General features: G+C 38.7%; 2 protein-coding genes across 2 annotated transcripts in view; one reads left to right on the top strand and one right to left on the bottom strand.

The window, feature by feature from the left end:
* The window catches only part of WDR78 (WD repeat domain 78), a 120,549-nt gene extending 102,254 nt beyond the window's left edge, over positions 1 to 18,295 (bottom strand). The window contains exons 1-5 of the mRNA XM_006879834.1: positions 18,266 to 18,295; positions 18,161 to 18,233; positions 15,449 to 15,510; positions 8,131 to 8,315; positions 937 to 1,049 (exon numbers count right to left, since the gene is read on the bottom strand). Of these exons, the coding sequence (XP_006879896.1) occupies positions 937 to 1,049; positions 8,131 to 8,315; positions 15,449 to 15,510; positions 18,161 to 18,233; positions 18,266 to 18,295 (463 nt within the window). The remainder of the gene's footprint in view (positions 1 to 936; positions 1,050 to 8,130; positions 8,316 to 15,448; positions 15,511 to 18,160; positions 18,234 to 18,265) is intronic.
* Positions 18,296 to 18,364: 69 nt separating this feature from the next.
* The window catches only part of MIER1 (mesoderm induction early response 1, transcriptional regulator), a 71,499-nt gene continuing 69,295 nt past the window's right edge, over positions 18,365 to 20,568 (top strand). The window contains exons 1-2 of the mRNA XM_006879749.1: positions 18,365 to 18,560; positions 19,627 to 19,727. Coding sequence (XP_006879811.1) covers positions 18,494 to 18,560; positions 19,627 to 19,727 — 168 coding nt within the window. The 5' untranslated portion in view covers positions 18,365 to 18,493. The remainder of the gene's footprint in view (positions 18,561 to 19,626; positions 19,728 to 20,568) is intronic.

The raw sequence follows: 20,568 nt of genomic DNA, 5'->3' as shown, positions 1-20,568 counted from the left end.
GTCACCCACCTTCGGCTTGGGAGCATGACTTTCTGTCCGCTAGGCCAACTGCTCTCTCTCTCTCTCTATGCTAACAGTAGGCATAGATTAATTAATTTCATAAAACACAATGTACATAAGTGATCATTTGAAACACAATATGAATGTAGGTATGTGTGAAACACAATGGACATGAATGATAAACAATGTGCATGGATTTTATATGCAAACCAATATAAAGTAGAATAAATGAGTTATTTACAGAACTTTTGAATATCCATTATTTCCTTGTTCTTGTGTCTTCACTTTCATAATCATTTGCTTTACTTCAAGTTTTACCCTAAGACTGGAGTGGGATTCCATAACCTTTCCAAATTCCTATTGATTTTATAAACACCTAATTTAAGTTAATAATGTTTTTTGTGTCATCTTTTTTCTTTTTCAGTTCAGAAATGTTAATCACTCTTTTCTCCATACATATTTCTCATCATGATAATTGGTCACACTGTATCTGAATTTTCTGTATCCCTAGTTGAAAATTGAACTCTTTTAGAGCAGAACGTATGGTTTCTCTGGTGGCTTAGGAGTAAGGAGTTGTGCTGCCAATCTAAAAGCAGACTTCTCAAACCACCAGCTGCTCTGAGGAAGGAAAATCAACAATCTTATACCATGCAATTTACAACCTCTGAAAACGCATTGGAGGGTGAGCTTTGAGTCATTTCTGACCTAACAGCACATAAGAAGATAGTAGTTCCTGAGGTTGGTTGTACAAACCAAGAGTTATTTTTGAGAACTTTAAAAAATATATAGATGTTACTCTAAAGTCCATGCATCTATTCAGTAGGCCAGTAATTTTAAATAATTACCATAATTCTTTGATCTCATGTGCCTGACATAAATACACTTTTGCTAAATAGATATTGGACTGTTACCGAAATAAATGTGTATTTTCATTACCTGTAAAGCTAGACAATCTCTCTCTTTTATAGGATGGTTCATCCAGATCTTCTGCTATTGATTCGATTGTTGATATGCTTGACTTAGAAATAGTACTGCTTCCCACAGCTGACCTTTAATAATGAATAACATTACTCATTTATTTAGATGTCCTCATAGGTAAATACAAATTAAAAAGCATTCTGACATAGAAACAAAATATACTACAGCAACAAATATTACTGTCAGATAATATGTTACAATAACTAACATGTTTTCTAAAGAGTTAGTTTTTCATTTCCATAATTTTTGGACTCATGTACTTATAACTTGTTAGTCAAATTTGTGTCTTCTAGGTTGCAACACCCCCATGATACATCTTGAAGGATATGTACATGTACGGCCAAGCACAATCAATAAGAGTGCATCTGAATTCCAAAATCAATCTCCATAATAGTCTATGTGTTTCCTACTGCCAAAGGGGCCCTTTAGAGTAGTGAGAGAAGATCTTCACCCTGAAACCCACAGCGTCCCTTTTCAGCAGGAAGTAGCTAAGAGAATACGCCGTCCCCTTTTCCTTATGACTCAGGGTGAAGTCTCTCTCAGGGAGGAGTGATAGGGAATGGCAAAGGATACACTGACAAAGAAGATTAATCAGAACTGGCTTTGACAAGCACTGTGGCATTTGGACAAGAACAAACTGGGAGGAGGGTAGAGAGAATAGTGCAACAATGAATGAGTGGAAGCCCAAAATATCTGTAAATGTTTATGAAAATTAATAAAATATAATTATAGAAAAAAAAAGTTAGTTTTTCATATTCTTTAAGCCATTTTAAAATACATTTTAGAGCTAAAATATACAAAATCTATGCTTAAGGTATTTCAATGGGTTCCTAATACATTTACAGAAAAATATAAAATATTGTGATGAAATTAAAAATATATTTCACCTGCCATCCTCTATGTTATTCTTCGCCTTGATCTTTGCTTCTGGTGACACTACCTTTTTTTTTTTTAAGTTCTTCAGACTTTTAAAGTTTTTCTTCTAGTACTACAGGAACAAATCTGGAACCTTCTTCCTTTCATCTTTTTATCTAGTTTCTGCTCATACTTTAAATTGCATTTATCAGATTTTTAGAAAGTTTTTCTCAAAAAGATCAACAAATTTATGAACAATCCAAGAGATTAAAATTTTAAGTAGACTAAAAATAATTTTCTTAAACATATGAATTAAACATTAGTCCAAAATATTGCATATTTCTGTCTTTCTTTTCTTCTTCCAGTGGAGCTCTAATGATACAGTCTGTAAGGAGCTGCACTGCTAGCCCAAAAGTGGAGCTTTTTTTGAGGTTTGAATCCACTTTTGAAGAAGAAAGATGAGCAATCTTCTTTCCTGTGCAGTTTACCGTTTGCTTGAGAGTAAGCTATGAGCTACCAATATTAGTGGCAATGAGAGAGAATATGAAGTATTTTCACAAAAGGGTATGCATGACTTATTTACTGGAAGATTCTTTATTTTGTAGAGTGCTCCCATAACTTATATATGTAAATACAGAGGAAGACTCCAGAGAAGCATGTAATTTTTCCAATTTATTATAAAACAAGAGAGCAGTCACTCTAAAAGAATAGGAATTTCCATGATAGAATGAGAGCACAGAAAAGGAAAGTTATACTTTCTTAAAGATTGCTGTATAAAAAATAACTTTGAAAATATATTTAACTGGAATTTGTAGTTATAAACAGTAAGGTGTATAAAGAACTAATTTTGGGCTTTTTTAGAAAACGTCAGAAAAGTCTCTATTGTTGTTAGGTGCTTTTGAGTCAAGAGTGACTCATAGCAATCCTATGAAGAACAGATCTGAGTGCTCTCCTATCTTGTGCCATTCTCATCATCTCTCATATACTTGAGCCCATTGTTTTAGTCACTGTGTTAATACATTTCATTGAGGGTCTTTTTTTCCTTTGTTGGCCCTCTACGTTTCCAAGCATAATGTCCATTTCCAAAGTATAAGCCCTCCTAACAAGCCCAACACCAGGGTTACCACAAGCTCTGGGGCAATGAGGTTGGTGTGTCATAATTAGTGAGGCTGGCTCAGGACAGGGAAGGGTTCAGAACTGCTTTACATAGGGTCACTACCTATCACAGGCAATTCAATGGCATATAAAAGCAATAACAAACTATGACAGGTTTGGAAGCAGGAATGGCATCCACTTCCTAAATAACATGTCTCTGGAAATTCTATGAACTTTGATAAATGTTGATAGTTGTAGAGGGGCTTCAAGCCTTTTGTTCATAGGGTCACTATGAGTCGTGCTTGACTCGAAGGCAATCAACAACCACATCATGACGCTGGTCTTTGATTGTTATGTCCAATGCTTCAAACTTACACTTAACATGATCTTGAAATTCAGATGCATTAGCTATAAAATCCTATCTTGGTTCTCATTGATTTAAATTTTCTTTCACCTCAATTTGAACTTGCACATGAGTAACTTATGGTCTGTTCCACAGTCTACCTGAGGCCTGGTTTTTTTGACTGCAGATATTGAGCTTCATAGATTCATAGACAGGGAACTATCTATAAGTACATAGATAGGGAACTGCCAGAAGTTCAAGCAGGATTTAGAAGAGATATCATGACACCAGGGATATCATTGCTGATGTCAGATGGTTCTTGGCTGAAAGTAAAGAAAACCAGAAGAATGTATATTTATGCTTTATTGAGTATGCAATAGCATTGACTATGTGGATTATAAGAAGTTATGGCTAACAGTGAAAAGAAAATGGGAATCCCAGAGCTCTTAATTGTGCTCATGTGAAACCTATACTTAGATCAGGAACCTGTTGCAAGAACAGAGCAAGGGAACACTGCATGGTTTAAACTTAGGAAGGGAGAGCATCAGGGTTATATTCTCTCTATATATCTATTGAATCTGTATGTTGTGCAAATTATTCTAGAAGCTGGACTCTACGAAGAGGAATGTGGCATCAGGTTCAAAGGCAGACTCATTAATACCCTGCCTTATACAGATGACATAAACTTGCAAAGTGAGAAGGACTAAAGAACTTGATGCAGAAGATGAAGGAATGCAGCCTTCGGTATGGACTGCCTCTCCATGTCAAGAAAACAAAGATTCTTACCAGTGGGCCAATAGGCAACATTATGATGGAATGGGGAAGAGACTGAAATTTTCAACAACCTCATTTTGGATCCACAATTAATACCCTTAGCATTAGCAGTCAGCAAATAAGGAGATGCACTGCACTGGGAAAATCTGCAGTTAGGGACCTCTCCAAATTATGGAGTAGTAATCATGTTAGTTTGAAGACGGAAGTGCATCTGATTCAGGCCATTGTCTTTCTAATCACTTGTTATGCATCTGAGAGCTGAACAATGAATAAAGATAACAGAAGAGGAATTGATTGACACCTTTGAGCTGTGGTATTGGAGAAGAGCACTGAAGAGCCCATGGAAGGCCAAAAGAACAAACATACATCTTGGAAAGGGTGCACAGTGCTCCACAGTGCTCTTTGGAGGCAAAGATGATGAGGATTTTACCTCACATACTTTAGGCATGTTGCTATGAGGGGCTGGCTATTCCGTTATCCTGAGAGGGACATGATGCTAGGAAGGATGAAGAGTTGGTAAAGGAGAGGAATACCCTAGACCAGGTGAACTGGCATGGTGACAGGAGGTGTGAGGATGACACAGGATAGGGCAGGGTTCAGATCTCTTATTCATAGGGTCACTATAGGTCATACTGGACCCTATGGCACCTAAAGACAACATTTTATGATGCTGCCTATTGGCCCAGTAGTGAGGAGTTTTGTATTCTTGATGTTTAGATGCAAGCCTGAGTAGTCTTTGATCTTCTGCAGCAATAGTTTCAAGTCCTCCCCACTTTTAGTAAACAAGGCTGTGTAATCTGCATAGCATAGGTTGTTGGTAAATTTTCCTATAATATTAATGCCACATTCCTTCCTAGTAAAGTCCAGCTTTTTGAAAGATTTGTTCAGCATACAGATTGAATAGATATGGAGAAAAGATACAACCTTGATGCACTCCTGCTCCAGACACAGGCCTCTGCCAGAAGGCCCAAGAGTCAGCCAGGGCTCAATCTTACCCGTGCCAGATGTAGACCTCAGCTGCAAGGTGTTCCTGCACCATATTTGTATGCATGATCATTTTTATGGTTTGCTGTTAGAGGTATAACATCTATCCATCAGTTGGTTGTGCTGGGGGAGGAATTTTCATGGTGCCACTTATTGTTTATGTGTGCATATGCTTGTTTGTTTATAGTTTGTTGAGGGAAGCCGAATATCAAATTTAATAATAGTAGACCAAATGCTGTATTGGGAAATGAGAGAGGCTTAATACAAGCTGAAGGTCACCTTGTGACACTGGGGCATTCCTTAGGAGGTCACCTTGTGACACTGGGACATTCCTTAGGAGTCAACATTGCTCTTAGTTTTATCAAATGAATCCCTCCCTCTTGAGATTAACATAAAAAGGAACTTGGCCTTATCTGTAAAAGATTTCACCATTATCCTTTGTTTTGTACTTCCTTGTGATTCTACATAAATACTCAGAGAAGCATGGCTCCAGGTCTTCAGTCGAGAACTGTTGATCCCCTGTTTTACGCTCTCTGCTCTATCTCATTCCTGGCTGTTCGTCTCTTTATTATTAATTATAAAATTATTCTATTCTTTGGGACCCTTGGTCTGCAACAGTTTGTTCAAATTAATATAGTAACTTGCCTGTTAGTTTTCTGTACTAGGGTAACTTGTGGGTTAGTGTGATGCAACATGCTATGCCACTCATATTTCAAATGTCAGCAGGCTCACCCATGGTGGACAAGCTTCTGTGGTGCTCTCACAGAATAACATAGGTAGCGACAGTATTACAGGTACAGCCCAAATTGGAAGTCACTCAAAGGTGAGGAGAAATAGCTGCAAACATGCATTAATAATTGGAACATCGAATGTATGAAGTATGAATCTAGGAAAACTATAGGCTATCAGATGTATAAAGATTGACATTCCAGGTCTTAGTGAGATGAGATGGACTGTCATTGGCCACTCTGAATAAGACAATCATATGATCTATGAATCATATGAAAACTTTAGGAAGAATAGTGTTGCATTCATAGTTGGGGGAAAAATTCTCAAGACCTAACTTTAAGTATAATGCTGTGAGTAATAGAATAGTATCCACATTTGTACAAGAAAAACCTGTTAAAACAATTGTTATTCAAATATCTGCACAAACCGCTACAGGCAAAAGATGATGAAATTGAAGAATTCTACTAAAAACTTTTGCAGTCCAAAACTGAGTAAAGTCTCAATTAAGGAGCAATTTGACATGTGCTATTGTGAGTCAGCTCTGACCGTTAATGACCCTAGATAAAACAGAACAAATACCTGCCAGATCTTGTACCAACTTCACACTCTCTGCTGTCTATTCCAGTCTCATTGAAGGTCTTCCTCTCTTCCAATGACTCTCTACTTTCCTAAGTATCATGTTCTTCTCCAGGGATGACCCCTCCTATTTTAGCATGCTTAGTTGTCTCTACCATCCTTGCTTCCAAGAAATATATTTGCTGCACTTATTCCATGACAGATTTGTTTATTCTTTTGGTAATCCATGATGTATTCAAGTGTCTGTGCCAATGCCACAATTCAAAGGAAACAATTCTTCTTTATTCATTACCCATCTTTCATACGTATATGAAAAAGAAATAAAGAATTCCTCTGTCTTCTATGGAGGAGCTGGGAGATTTGAACCAACCACATTTGAGTTGGCAAAATAATTACTTGCCCAGTAGACCATTAGAGCTCCCTTTTACATATGAAGCAAGTGGAAATACTATGGCTTACTCTTTTAAGTAATACTCTTGCTCCTTAGCACTTTAAAGAAATCCTCCACAGTAAAATTTGCCGCCTGCAATATGCCATTTGACTTCTTTTCTGGTGCTGCTTTGGGTGTTGATTGTGAATCTAAGTAAAACCAATTTATTTTGTTAAAAAACCATGAAATTATTGACAACTTCGATCTTTTCTCCATTTATCATAGTAATGCTTTTTGGTCCAATTGTGAGAGTTTTTCTTTTCTTTATGGTGGGGTATAATCTAAGTGTAAATCCATACTGAATGTCTTTGACCTTCTTCAGTGTTTCAAATCTTCTTCACTTTCAGCAAGCAAAGTTGTGTCATCTCTATAATGAAGGTTGTTAATGGTTCTCTTCCTACCTTGCTACCACATTCTTCTTCATAAAGTTCAACTTCTCAGATGATTTGATCAGCATACACAGTGGAAATGTATGGTGAATAGATACAACCCTGACACATACCTTTCTTGATTTTAAACCATGCAGTATCCCCTTCTTCTGTTGAAACGACTGCTTCTTTGATCATGTACAGTTTCCACATAAGCACAGGGCCAAACCGAAATGAATAACCTGTTAAATTATAGAGCTGTACTTTTTGCCAGTGCCTTCAGTGTAGCCTAGATCTTCCTTCAGTACCACTGGTGCTTGATCATATGCTACCTCTTGAATTGGTTCATTGTTCGCCAATTATTTTTGGTATAATGACTCTGAAGTCCTCTGATTTACTTTTGATGCTTCCTGTGCTGTTTAATAGAACTCTTAGAACATGAAGAATTCTAAATCTATTACAGTATGTCAGTAACACAAAGCATGAAAGATGGTAATACAGACCTGGGAGATTGGCAACAAATGAAATTTAAGTTATAGCTCACTGAATTGCTGGTAAGTGATGTTGATTCCAACTTATGGTGACCCTTTAGGACAGAGCAGTCTGCCTTAAGGAGCTTTAAGTTGTAAATGAAGATGAGGGTGCAAGTAGATGGCCTCATCTTTCTCCCGCAGAGCATCTGACTAGTGAGTTTAAACAGCTCACCTTTTGGGTTGCAGCTCAACCCTTAACTCACTATGTTGCCAGGGCTTCTTAAATTACATACGTTGCTGTTGCTTTTGTTTGACCTAGCTGATGCTCCAGCAAGTTTTCAGAAGCTGTAAATCACACAGGAGATTGTTCAACTTTTCCCCAATGAGAAGCATTTGCCTTTGGGTTAGCAGTGCAAAAGCTACATATATCAGTTTAAATGGGAAACAAATAAATGTGACTAAAAATTTTATTTCATAAATCATGAATAAATATTATTAAAAGAACCATAAACTAGTATACTTTACCTGGTAAATTGTCCAAATAAACTAGGATTTAAAGTATTATGATAAAAGCTATAAGAAGATGCATAGGCTGATCCAAGTGACCCATCTTGTGGTGTTAGTAGTTTACTCGGTTTTGCTGTACTAGTATTGGGATCTGGATGGTAAAGAGGTTGGGGAGTAACATCAACTCCATTTATATCAAACACCTGCAGAAAAGTTATTTAAAGTGACATTAAAAAGAGGATGTTTCTGAATAAAATATCTTATTAACTAGAACAAAATATGATAGAAAATAATAATCCCAAATAGGATAAATAAAAAAAAACCTGATCAGATTTTATGCTTAAAGTCTCCTAAGTAGACATGCAATCTCTTAGTCACATTTTATATATATAAAACGTACATTTACTAAGATGTATTTAGGGAAAAAACTGTATTTTTTTCTTCCAACTTTTTAAAAAATATTATTTTTGTACACATAGTTTTCCCTCTATAAACTTTCAAAAATACTTAGCATTTTATTAACAAATACTTAAGTTATGTTTTAAATCAATGCACCACTAAGGTAGTACAGGGAGCTCTGGTGGTCTAGTGGCAAGAAGGTGTGCTGTAATCCTTAAGGCACACAGTTCAAATCCACCAGCTGCTCCACAGGAGAAGGATGGGAAATCTCCTCCTTTGTGATTAACTTCCTCTGAAAACCTGCTGGAGGGTTAGCTACAGGTCAGTTCTGACTCAATAGTACACAGTAACAAGATAATACATTAAGGAATTCTGGTAGCCTAGTGATACGGATACAGTCAAAGGCGTGCTGTTTGAATCCACCTGTATGGCACAAAACAAGAATGGCACAAAAGAGCATTGATATCATCTGTAGGAGTCACTTGCTTCCTGACTTTTGTCCCATCTAGATCACAGACTTTTTCATTCTCAATGTAACTAATTAAGTGGGCTCTGGTGGAGTTGCACTGCACACCCAAAGGCATGCAGTTTGAAGAAACTTGTTGCTCCGCTGCCCCTGGGGGCAGGAATATGGGCTATCTGCTGTTGTATGTGCCATCAAGTTGTCAGGGACTCATAGCAAGCCTGTGTACAACAGCTCTGAAGTCTGCCCTATGGGCTATCTACTCCCAAGTAATTTACTACTTCTGAAAACCCACTGGAGGGTCACCTGAGTTGGTTATGACTACACATGACAACAACAGTAATTAATAAGGAATTATTAGCTTGCCTTTGGTAGTTGTTCCTGCTTTTCTTTTCTAAACGTCAGTAAATATCCCTTAACAAGTTTAATTTGTAAAAATACATACTGAAGTAAAACACTTGTGTAGAACAGTATACATATCACAAATTTGCAGCTTAATGTATTTTTAAAAACTAAATATACTCCAGTCACAACATCTAAATTTAGAAACACATCAACAGCAGTAATCCAGAAGTGCCCATCATAACAGTCAGTCTTCCACCAAAGGTGACAATAATGATGGCATAGATTATTTTTGTATTTTAATTCTGCTAAAATAAACCACACATAATTAATCTTTGATTACTATTTTTTTTGGCAGGACATATGCTTTCAAGATTTGTCAACATTAAATGAAATTGTACTATATTGAATATGGCTGATTTGACTGTGTTAATATTATATCATTTTTATTTACATATTTATTGTTGTTGGAGTGCCTGGGTTAATGCAAATGGTAAAATACTTTTGACTGCTAACCAAAAGTTTGGAGATTCTAGTCTAAGTCCTTTACCTATTTATTTCTGAAAAACCAGGCAATGAAAATCCTACAGAGCACAGTTTTACTTTGGCATATATAAGGTCACTATGAATTGTATTGACTCAATGACATTTTTTAAACTATTGGTTGGCATATCTGTAGTTTCTTTTTTAAAAAAAATAGGTCGTCATTGCTGCATACCATAGAGTCATAGTTGACTCACAGCTGACCCTCCAGCAGGTTTTAAGAGACAGTGAATCACATGGAAAAGAGACTGATCATCATTCTCCCATGGAACGGCTGGTGGCTGTGAACTGCCTGCCTTGACGATTGTGGCACCGCTTCTTGCCACTAGAGCTCCCTATAAGTGGTGATATTCTTAATTGTTGTATATGCATCAAATGCAATAATGGTTACCCATGGTGGGCAGTGTTCGGTGGAGCTCCCCAATTAAAACAAGCTTGGAAGCAGGAGTGCCATCCACTTCCAAAAGAGCTTGCCTCTGGAAACTCTATGAACTTGGAGAAATGAACAAAGTTATAAAATTGTTCAGGTCTTTCATTCATAGGGTTGCTACGAGTTGTCTACAACTCAACGGCACTTAACAACAACATATGTCTTAAGTTCTGCCATCTTCATAACATAGGTTGTTGATGAGTCTTCCTCAAATCCTGATGCCAAATTTCTCCTCATAGATTGCATATAGATTGAAAAGGTATGGACATAGGACACATTCCTGGTGTTCACCCTTTCCAATTTTGAACCAGGCAGTGTTTCCTTGCTCTGTTCTGACGACTGCCTCATGGTCCAAGTACAGGTTTCACATAACCACAATCAAATGTTCTGGGATTCCCATTCTTCTCAGAGTCAGCCACAGTTTGTTGTGATCCACACAGTCAAATGCCTTTGCATAGTCAATGAAACACAGGCAAATATTCCTCTGGTACTCCCTGTTTTCATCCAAGATCCATCTAACATTAGCTATAAAATCCCTAGTACCACGGCCTCTTCTAAACCCCACCTGCACTTCAGGCAGTTCTCTGTTGATGTGCTGTTCCAATCATTTTTGAATAATCTTCAGCACAATCTTGCTTCCATGTGCTATCAATGATATTGTTCGATAATTTTGGCTTTCTATCGGGTCACTTCCTTTGGAACGGGAGCAAACATAGATCTCTTCGAGTCAGTTGGCCTGCTAATTGTCCACCAAATTTTTTGGCACAACTTGGTGAGCACATCCAGGGCAGCAGACCTGAAGCACTTGCTGCAGAAGGTCAAGGACTACAGCTTTCAATATGAATTGAAGCTCAAGATCAAGAAAACAAAGATTCGTATCACTGGGGTGACTGGCAGCAACATGATAGATGGTGAAGAGACTGAGATTATTAACAACTTTAGTTTGTTTGGCTCCACAATGTACACTCTTGGTACCAGCAGCCAGAAAATTAAAAGATGAATTGCATTGGGGAAGTCTGTTGTCAGAGACCTATCCAAAATACTATAGAGCAATGATGCCAGTCCACAGAATAAGGTGTGCCTGAACCAGACCATAGTCTTTGCAATTACATGCTATGCATCAGAAAGCTGGACAATGATTAGAGATGATAGAAGAAAAATTGATGCCTTTGAGCTGTGGTGCTTGAGAAGTATTAAATATACCATAGACTGCTAGAACAAACAGGTTTGTCTTAGAGAGGATGAGACCAGGAAGCTCTCTGGAGGCAAGGATTCTGAAGCTTTGTCTGGCATACTTTGGACATGTTGTAAGGAGGGACCAGTCCTTGGAGAGGGATATCATGCTTGGGAGGGAGGAGGGAATGGCACAAGAGAGAAAAACCCTCAATGAGATGAAATGATTCAGTGACTGGGATAATGGCGGTAGGTGTGTCAGACACAATAAGATTGGCAGGTGACTCCACAGCACATAACAACAAAAAGCATATGTCTTAAATAATAAAGTGCATATATTTATACTGAATAAACACTTATGAATGTAATTGCTGTGATGCTAAACACTGTGACACTGAACTGTCAAATGTGATAATAGTTACCCATGGAGGAAAGTGTTTGGTGGAGCTTCCCAATTAAAACAAATGGAAGCAGGAATGGCATCCACTTCTGAAATGGCTTGCCTCCAGAAACTCTATGAACATGGAAAAACCACAAGTTACACAAGTGTTTAGGTCTTTCATTCATAGGGTCATTATGAGTCATCTACAATGGAACTTAACAACAATAACATCTTCTGCAGTAAGTGTTTCAAGTCCTTTTCACTTTCTTCAAACAAGATTGTGTCATCTTGCGTAAAACAAGTTGTTGGTAAGTCTTTCCCCAAATCAGATGTTTTATTGTTCTTCATATAATCCAGCTTCTTGAATGATTTGTTCAGCATGCAGATTTAATAGTTAGGGAGAAAGAAAACAACCCTGAGACACACCTTTGTAATGATAAAGCAGAGTATCATTGCTCTGTTCAGAAAACTGCTTCTTGGTTTGTGTTTAGGTTTCACATGAACACAATTGAGTATTCTAGAATTCCCATTCTTCTCAATGTTAGACATAATTTGTTATGATTCACACAGGCAAATATATTTGCATAGTCAAAAAAGTACAAGTAAACATCTTCTTGGTGTTTTCTGCCAAGATCCATCCAACATCGGCAATGATATCCCTCACTCCCCAGCCTCTTCTGAACACAGCTTGCCTTTTCCGCAGTTCCCTGTTGATCAGTCACTTTTTAATAATCTTTAGCAAGATTTCACTTGCATGTAATATTGTTATTGTCATGATACTGTTAGTTAATTTCCAGCTTTTGTTGTATTGCTTTTTTGGAATGGAAACAAATATGACTTTCTTCTAGTCAGTTGGTCAGGGAGCTGTCTTCCAAATTTCTTGGCATCAACGAATGAACACATCCAGGGTTGCATGTTTCCTGAAATACCTCTATTGGTGTTCTATCTATTCCTGGTGCCTTACTTTCTGCAAAAGTCTTCTCTACAGCATGTAGTTTTTCCTTAGTTCTTGATAATAGGCCACTTTTCTGCAATGGTAGCGTCAACCAATTTTTGGTACAGTGACTCGTTTCCATTTTTTGGTACTTCCTGCATTATTCAAGATTTTGCCCATTGAATCCTTTCATATTGAACTCAAGATTGGAATTCACTTTTATATAGTATTTGTTCAAGTAGGACTATTCTCACTTTTAAGATATAAATCTGTTGTGAATTCATGTACTTATCTTCTTATAAAGTCTTCAAATTTTTATATGGTCTTCTTAATACTAATTAACCTAACCCCTCCCCCTCATTGTTGGAACAGACTGATAATTGACCCTCCAGTGACTTTTCAGAGGCTGTAGATTATGTGGGAGGAGACTGCCTGCAATTCTTCTATGGAGAAGCTTATAGATTTGAACTGTTTTTGGGTTGGCAGCATGACTCTTTATTACTAAGACACCAAAGGTTCCTCTTTACCTTAGTCATTCTACTCTTTACTTTAGTCATTCTAATAAGTATGTATTAGTTGATAGATTGGTAGTTCAAATCTATCCAAAAGCTTCATGTTAAAATCACAAACAAAATTAGTTTTTCAATATTAGCACTGAACACTTATAAGCAGCTTTATTTTCTACTTGTGACATTTCATTCAATTTGTCATTTTCAAATAAACTTAAAATTCAAAATAGTGTTACTTGTATAGCTGGCTTGGTGGAGGGAGTAGTCATTTTTTCTGCTTTTACTTCAGATTGAGCAGTCATGTTTTTTGAGAAACCCATTCTGCTTTGGTGTGCACCAACATATCCTTTTGATTGTGTTCTTCTCATAAGGGCATCTGTTTGTGATACAACATTCCTGCATCAAGAAAACATAGTACATCAAAACAACTATGAGATACCATCTTACCCTAGTAACAATAGCAAAGTTAAACAGAGCAGCAAACAACAAATTCTGGAGAGCTTGTGGAGAGACTGGAACTCTTATTCACTGCTGGTGGGACTGTAAAGTGGTACAATCACTATGGGAGGCAGTCTAGTGCTTTCTCAGAAAGTTGGAAATAGAAATACCATTTGATCGAGCAGCAATTCCACTACTAGGAATATACCCTAAAGAAACTAGAGCTTCCATCCAAACAGTTGTATGCCTATCTATGTTTATTGCTACTTATTCACAATAGCAAAGAGATGTAAGCAACCCAAGTGCCCATCAACAAATGAACGGATAGAAAAATATGGTATATTCACACAATGGAATTCTATGCAGCACTGAAAAACGAGGAACTCATAAAATATTACCCAACATGGGTGACCCTAGAGGACATGATACTGAGTAAATATCTCAGTCACAAAAGGACAAATACTGTATAATACCAATGTTCTAAAACAAGACTGACATGGGGGCTAGGAAGTAATTAAGAAAAGAGGGGATAAATAATGGTCATTGCATTGAACAGATAAAAGAAAGAACTATTTAAAAGGAATATGTCACTAGGTATTATTTGTACAACAACAGTCCAGATTAAGAGGTGCATAGCAAGGTGAATGGGGTAGGGGAGGAGAAATGGAGGAAATTATGCAATAACGAGTATTTTTTTTTAAAAAAAGTGAACTGGTGGAGGTAGGGAGGAAAATGTGTAATCATGAATGAATGAAAATCCAACTTTTCTCTAAACTTTTGTTTAAATCACAATAAAAAATAAAATTAAGGAAAAAAATTTAATAATCACATCTAAAAAAAGAAAACCTAGGACCTAGGTTTTCTAAAAAAAATCATCAACAAAAATGTAGATTATTAATAACAGCTTCAAAGAAATAACAATTTCATACTTTTTTAAGAACACTTCTAAAAAATTTCATGAATTAGTGTATAATTTTTTCCTTTATAACTCTAAAAAATGCTATTAATATTATATTAAGTCTCTTACCACCTTTTTAGGGACTTTTCACCACAATAATTCTGTCTTCTATATTTAATTTTATTTTTATATTTTCCCCTTGAACTCCAGTCAGCCCCTTCAACTTGAAAATCTTTCCTTAGCTAGTTCTTCCTTTATACTATTTCATTTAGTCCTTAGAATACTAGTCAATCCTACTTTCTTATTCCTATTTACTCCACAATATACTACATTTTCATTCTCTTCTCCCACTACATTAAAATTACAACTGTCATTAAAATTACTACTGGTATTAAAATCACTTCTTGTGTACCATAGTGTTGGAACTGACCAATAACTGACCCATCAGCGGGTTTTCAGAGGCAATTAATTGCCTGGGAAGAAAATATCCATTCTTCCCCTGCAGAGCAGCTGGTGGATTCAAACTGTGTGCTCTTGGGGTTGCAGCGCAGCTTCTTATCACTAAGACACCAGAAATCACTTAGCCTTCAGAATAATTTAGCCTTCCAAACTGTCCAACTCAAGGGAGACTTTTTATCTGCCACTGTTGACTAACCCCTTTCTTTATAGTAACATCTCAACTTTATTTCTGTGACACCATTATCTACCTTTTCAACCTCCAACCCTTGATCCACTTAGTCAAATTTAATCTGATTAATCTATCAACTAATCAGAACTTTCTTGGTCTTTCTTTCTTTCAACAACTCATCTGTATTCTTCTTTTACCATTATCACTAATTCCCTTATTTTACCACTACTATTATTCACCTTGGCATTTTCCCTTTTGTCTGTCATTCCTATCCTCTGAAGATTTTATCTCTTGAATCAATGGCCCTCTTTCCATTACTTAGTATATTTTCTTGCTATTTAAAAAAATTCATGTAATTTGTTGTCATTGTAAGTTGCTGTCAAAATAGACTCTAACTCATGAAGATAGCATGTTTGCAGAGTAGAACTGCTAAAGAATCTTCAAAATTTTGTCCTTTTGGAGATTTATCTCTAGACCTGTCTTCTGAGGTGTGTCTAGGCAAGTTTAAACTATCAATCTTTTGGTTAGCTTAGGGCTTAACAATGTGTACCATCTAAGGATTCTATAAAAGTAATTTTTCTATTACTCTCATCTCTCAACTTCTTGAGCTCTTCTTATATAATTTATCCTCCTCTTCACCTGTCACAAAATTGACATTATCTTTAGTAAAGTTAACCTGTTGTTATGTGCTGTCGAGTCGCCTGAGACTCATAGTGACCCTACATACAACAGCCCTAAACCCTGCTCTATCCCTTGCCAATCTTACTGTCTCTGACACGCCTATCTGCATTACCTCAGTGACTGAATCAATCCATCTCATTGAGGGTCTTCCTCTCCTGTGCTGTCCCTCCACCCTCTCAAGCATGATGTCCCTCTCCAAGGACTGTGTATATTAATTTTACATCCCAATTTCAACTATCCTTCAGTCCTACTATGCTCTGCAATCCCTTGATTACATTTCCATTCTCTCACTCCTGCCATTTCTTCTTTCTTGTGTTTAAGATTGTTAAAACAAACAAACAAAAATATTGTTAAAACCACAGTTAATTTATGAGCTCTGATGGCCTAGTGGATAAGGAGTTGTGCTACCAAACCAAAGGAAGGAAGTTCGAATTCACCAGCTGCTCAAAAGGTTAATGAGGGACAATCTCCTCCATGGGATTTACTTCTTCTAACAGCCTGCTGAACCTGTTCTGACCTGATGGCAAATAACCACCACCACCCGTGGCAAAACCAAAGCTTGGGTTAATTCCAATTTTTCTTACTTTGAGTTTGCATCTTTGCAATTAAACAAGGTGGAGGAGAAACATTCAACATTAACCAGTCATACTTTAAGTCACGGATCATTAACTTAAAAGTGGGTCTTCACATGTTAGCAATGACAGTGCATTTTCTTAGTTCAATTGGCACTATACTATCGTTTTACACTTTTGTCCTTCTTAAATATTAACATTTTCCCCCAAATGACAAAAAAGCAATCAGTTAACCTCCACATCTCAAGCTGTTAATTAATCTTACTGAAAATGTCAGTTTGATTTTTGTTACTGTTTTGTTTATGGCAGTTCTATTTCTTGGGAAAGGTCTTGGCTAGGGATACGGATTTGGGAATCGTCAGTCTATTTTATTGTGTACAATCTGGTTGAAACTGACCCATACCTGGCCCTCCAGCGGGTTTTCAGAGGGAGAAAAAGGTTAATCTTTCTCCTGCTAAGTGGCTGGTGGATTCCAGCTGCAAGCCTTTGCATTAGCAGTGCAAATCCTTACCTCTCTGGTGGCCTAGTGCTAAGGCGCTGTGCTGCCAACTGAAGTCAAACAGTTCGAATTCAACAACTGCTCTGTGGGAGAAAGATGAGGCATCTCCTCCCATAAAATGAACTACCTCTGAAAACCCGTTAGAGGATTAGCTATGGGGTCGGTTCTGACTAGATGGTGCGTAAGATGAAGTCAGTATATAAGTGATATTTAAAGACATCACAGACTAGTAAGAATAAAGTGTAAGAAATGATGCTAAAGTTATTTTAGATTGAGACGACGTAAGAAAGAATCATAAAGTGTGGTGAAAAGCAAGAGTTATAATGTAAAGGGGAAACTAAGAATGATATCCCAGAGAGCAAATGAAGTATTTCCAAACCCAAGTAGTGATAAACTCTCAAAGCTGTTGTTGGACCAGTTAGGAAGAGAACTGATTAATGGCCATTGCATTTGACTGGGCAGTCACTGCGGACCTTCACAAAACTGCTTTAATGGAGTGGTGGGTTGAATTAACGTATTTAAGAGACAATGGAAAACAAGTTCTGAAGAAAGAAGAGATGAGCTGGAAGGAGGAAGCTGTTCAAGGTTTGAGAACACAAACGTCCTGGAAGTGTGGTGGAGTCAATGAACTTGGGAAAAACAGAGTAATTGCAGGTGCAGACTAGATAAGACTGACAGTGGCTGGAACGATGCTTAATAAGCACCGCAGAGACTGTGAAGGTGCAGGACAGGGCTATTTCATTTTGGGGAACACAGTGTCACTATGAGTTGGAAAGAACCCCACGGCATCTAAGGACAAGGGGATCATGTAAAGTGATGTAAAAATCAGAAAATCGCATGGATGTGGCAGCTACAGCAAAGCTGCAGTTAAGTAGGATTCCATTTTAGGGCAAAATGGTATATGAAAGACGCATAGGAAAACAAAAACGGAGTTTGCAACACAAGATGGAAGGCTTTAGCATCTTCTGGACATAACACGAAGACACCACGTTTGAAAACGGAAAGGGTGGTTTTAAACACAAAGCAAGAACAGCAGGACTCCGATAAAGACGGTGCTGGACCTAGGACACGCTGGTCAGGAGCTTCTTTCCAAATCCAGGCTAACCCCTCGCAAGTCCAGGGTTGCGCAACTTACAACGCGACGCTCAGCCGCTTGCTGCTGGCTGACGGAGTGATGGGCATTGTGGCGACTGACTGGGAGAGGTCCTTTCCGGACTGCTGCTGCGACCCCTGTCCCAAACCGAGACGTTAGCTACTCAGGCGGTGCCACCCGAATGTTTGCCGGGCGTCATGGAGACAGGGGAAGCCTGGCTCAACAAGCGGCCGCGCGGTTGGCTGGCGGCAGGATACCGAGGAGGAGGGCAGAGGCGGAGGGGAGGGCCGAGGGTTGGTGGAGGAGGAGGAAGCTCCGGACGACGACTAGAAGAAGGAGGCGGGCAGCCCGGGCCTCAGGCCCCTCCCAGGCTCTGAGTCTCCCCGGCTGCAGGCGGATGGATGGGGCTTCTTCAGGCGGTGGCGGCAGCAGCGAGGGCGGCGGCGGCAGAGGCGGCAGCGGCTGTAAGTGCAGCCTCCACAAACCATTTCTCCCCTTCAGTTCCTGGTTGGGATGAGGGGCTCCTGAGGTGTCCTCAGTCTCCTTTCTCTCTTTCCCCTCCCCCACCTCAGAGTGCTGCCCGGAAGACCCTTAACTTCCGGGGAGGGGCTGCGGGAGACGCGCCTTGCTTGCCTCCCTGCCGGGAGCATCGCCGGTCGCCTTTGGCGCATGCGCAGCTCCTCATCACCGCCTTCCCCCCCTCCCAGTCCTGTCTTTGCTTTCCCTGGCGGCTGCAGCAGCAGGGCGGATATTCCTAGGCGTTCTTGCACGCTGGGGATCCGCTGGGGCGTGAGTTCGCCTCGCCTGGTTTGCTTTCGCCCTTTTCTCATTTCAGATGTAGGTCCCTGAAGGGGTGGCTAACTGACCACCTCTCTGACTCCGCCTTCCCTCCCTTTACCTCCCCCCGCCCCCCCAGTTCTTGTCTGAAAACTGGGAGGTTCCCGCGGCACTGCATCCCCTGTGGTGAGCAGGGTCTTGGGTGAACCTACCCTTTTCGGAGGGAGTGAGGGAGGGAAGATAGACTCGAAGAGGGAATTAATTATGTTGGAGAGATCCTTCCAAGCCTGTGGGGAGAGTCCCTTGGGACAGATACTACCTCCTATCTCATCGCCTTGGATGGCCTTGCTTTTCTAGCTTATAGTGGACAGATTTCTGGGCTGGAGTCCCATCTCTAGTCCTTGCTTGCTGTGTGACCTTGGGCGAGTCATTACCCTTCTCTGGGCCGTAGTTTTGCCCTAATAGTAGTTGTTCCCTAATACCAAAACTGGAGAAGGCAATGTAACCACCAGATCAGCCAGGTACACAGACGGCTTAGCCTATTCTTCAGGTACGAGTGGACTAAAGTGACCTATTTATTGGGTCGGGTTTTTTTGGCCTTTACCATTGGTTACAAATGCATGAGTTGAGGCTGATTAATTTTGGTGGGATTCGTGTCCTAATTCCTGACCATCTTTTAAATATGTAAAACAGGGTTAATGAGCTTGTGGTTCCTGGCTAGTTGCTACTGAAGCTCTCTTTCCTTTGATCCAGATGGTGTGGTGGCTCGATTCTCCCAGTGCCTGGCTGAGTTTCGGACGTGGTTAAGAACCAACTGGTTGAGGTTCAATGCAGACAAGACGGATGTGATGCTGGTAGGCAGGGGCATACCTGGAGATAAGGGAGGGAAAAATCCAAACTCCCTCAAGTAATACAAATACTGTATTACTCTTGTATGTTCCAGTGTTTGAAAACTGCTTACGGGCTAATAATTTCCAGAATTTGGCTGAGATATAAGTAGTAGCGTATTATCAGTGTAAGGAATATTAGCAATGATCTAATAAAGTAGGTCCAGTTGATAATACTCTCCATAAAAACAAGGAAAAGAAAAATCAGCCAAAACTGTACCTAGTGTTTAGGGTGGGATTAGTAACAAATCAAACAAAAATGATGGTACAGATATGGGACTTCCAAAGGTAATGTGCTTTGCAGCATGTGTTCTGCTTAATAAACTAAACTCACTTTGTTTAAACTGACATTTAAAAAAAGCAGTTAAGGGTTTTGGTATTATTTTTGACCAAACTAGTAATCATCCCGTTAACTTTACCTACACAAATGAAGAAGATACGATGTAAGTTTTCCCTTTAAATATTTGGAATGTAGTAAAATAATCCAAAGGGATTTACCGACATCCAAAATTGTTAGATAATTTGGGGTTTCTTTAGGATCCTGAATGTACTGTATTCATCGATTTCAATTAGTCCAAGAGTCTAAATTGCTACAAGTGTTTTCTTGGTGCATTGTGAGAGATTTTTTTGCATTGCATAACAAATGTTTATATATGATAATGGAATCTGATGTTGATAGTAAATAAAGATTGTAGTTCTTAGGTTTATATAAATTACTTATTGGTTAGTTTAAGGTATTGATTAAGGTATAAATTGTGACGTTACAGTGCTTTTAACTGCAAAGTGATTGGAGGTATAGTGTGTGTGT

The sequence above is a fragment of the Elephantulus edwardii genome, unplaced genomic scaffold (assembly GCF_000299155.1).
Source record: "Elephantulus edwardii isolate Elephantulus edwardi_28Jun2011 unplaced genomic scaffold, EleEdw1.0 scaffold00005, whole genome shotgun sequence".
Classification (NCBI taxonomy): domain Eukaryota; kingdom Metazoa; phylum Chordata; class Mammalia; order Macroscelidea; family Macroscelididae; genus Elephantulus; species Elephantulus edwardii.
Note: the sequence above shows the minus strand (reverse complement) of the source record. Positions and strands in the feature narration are given on the sequence as shown.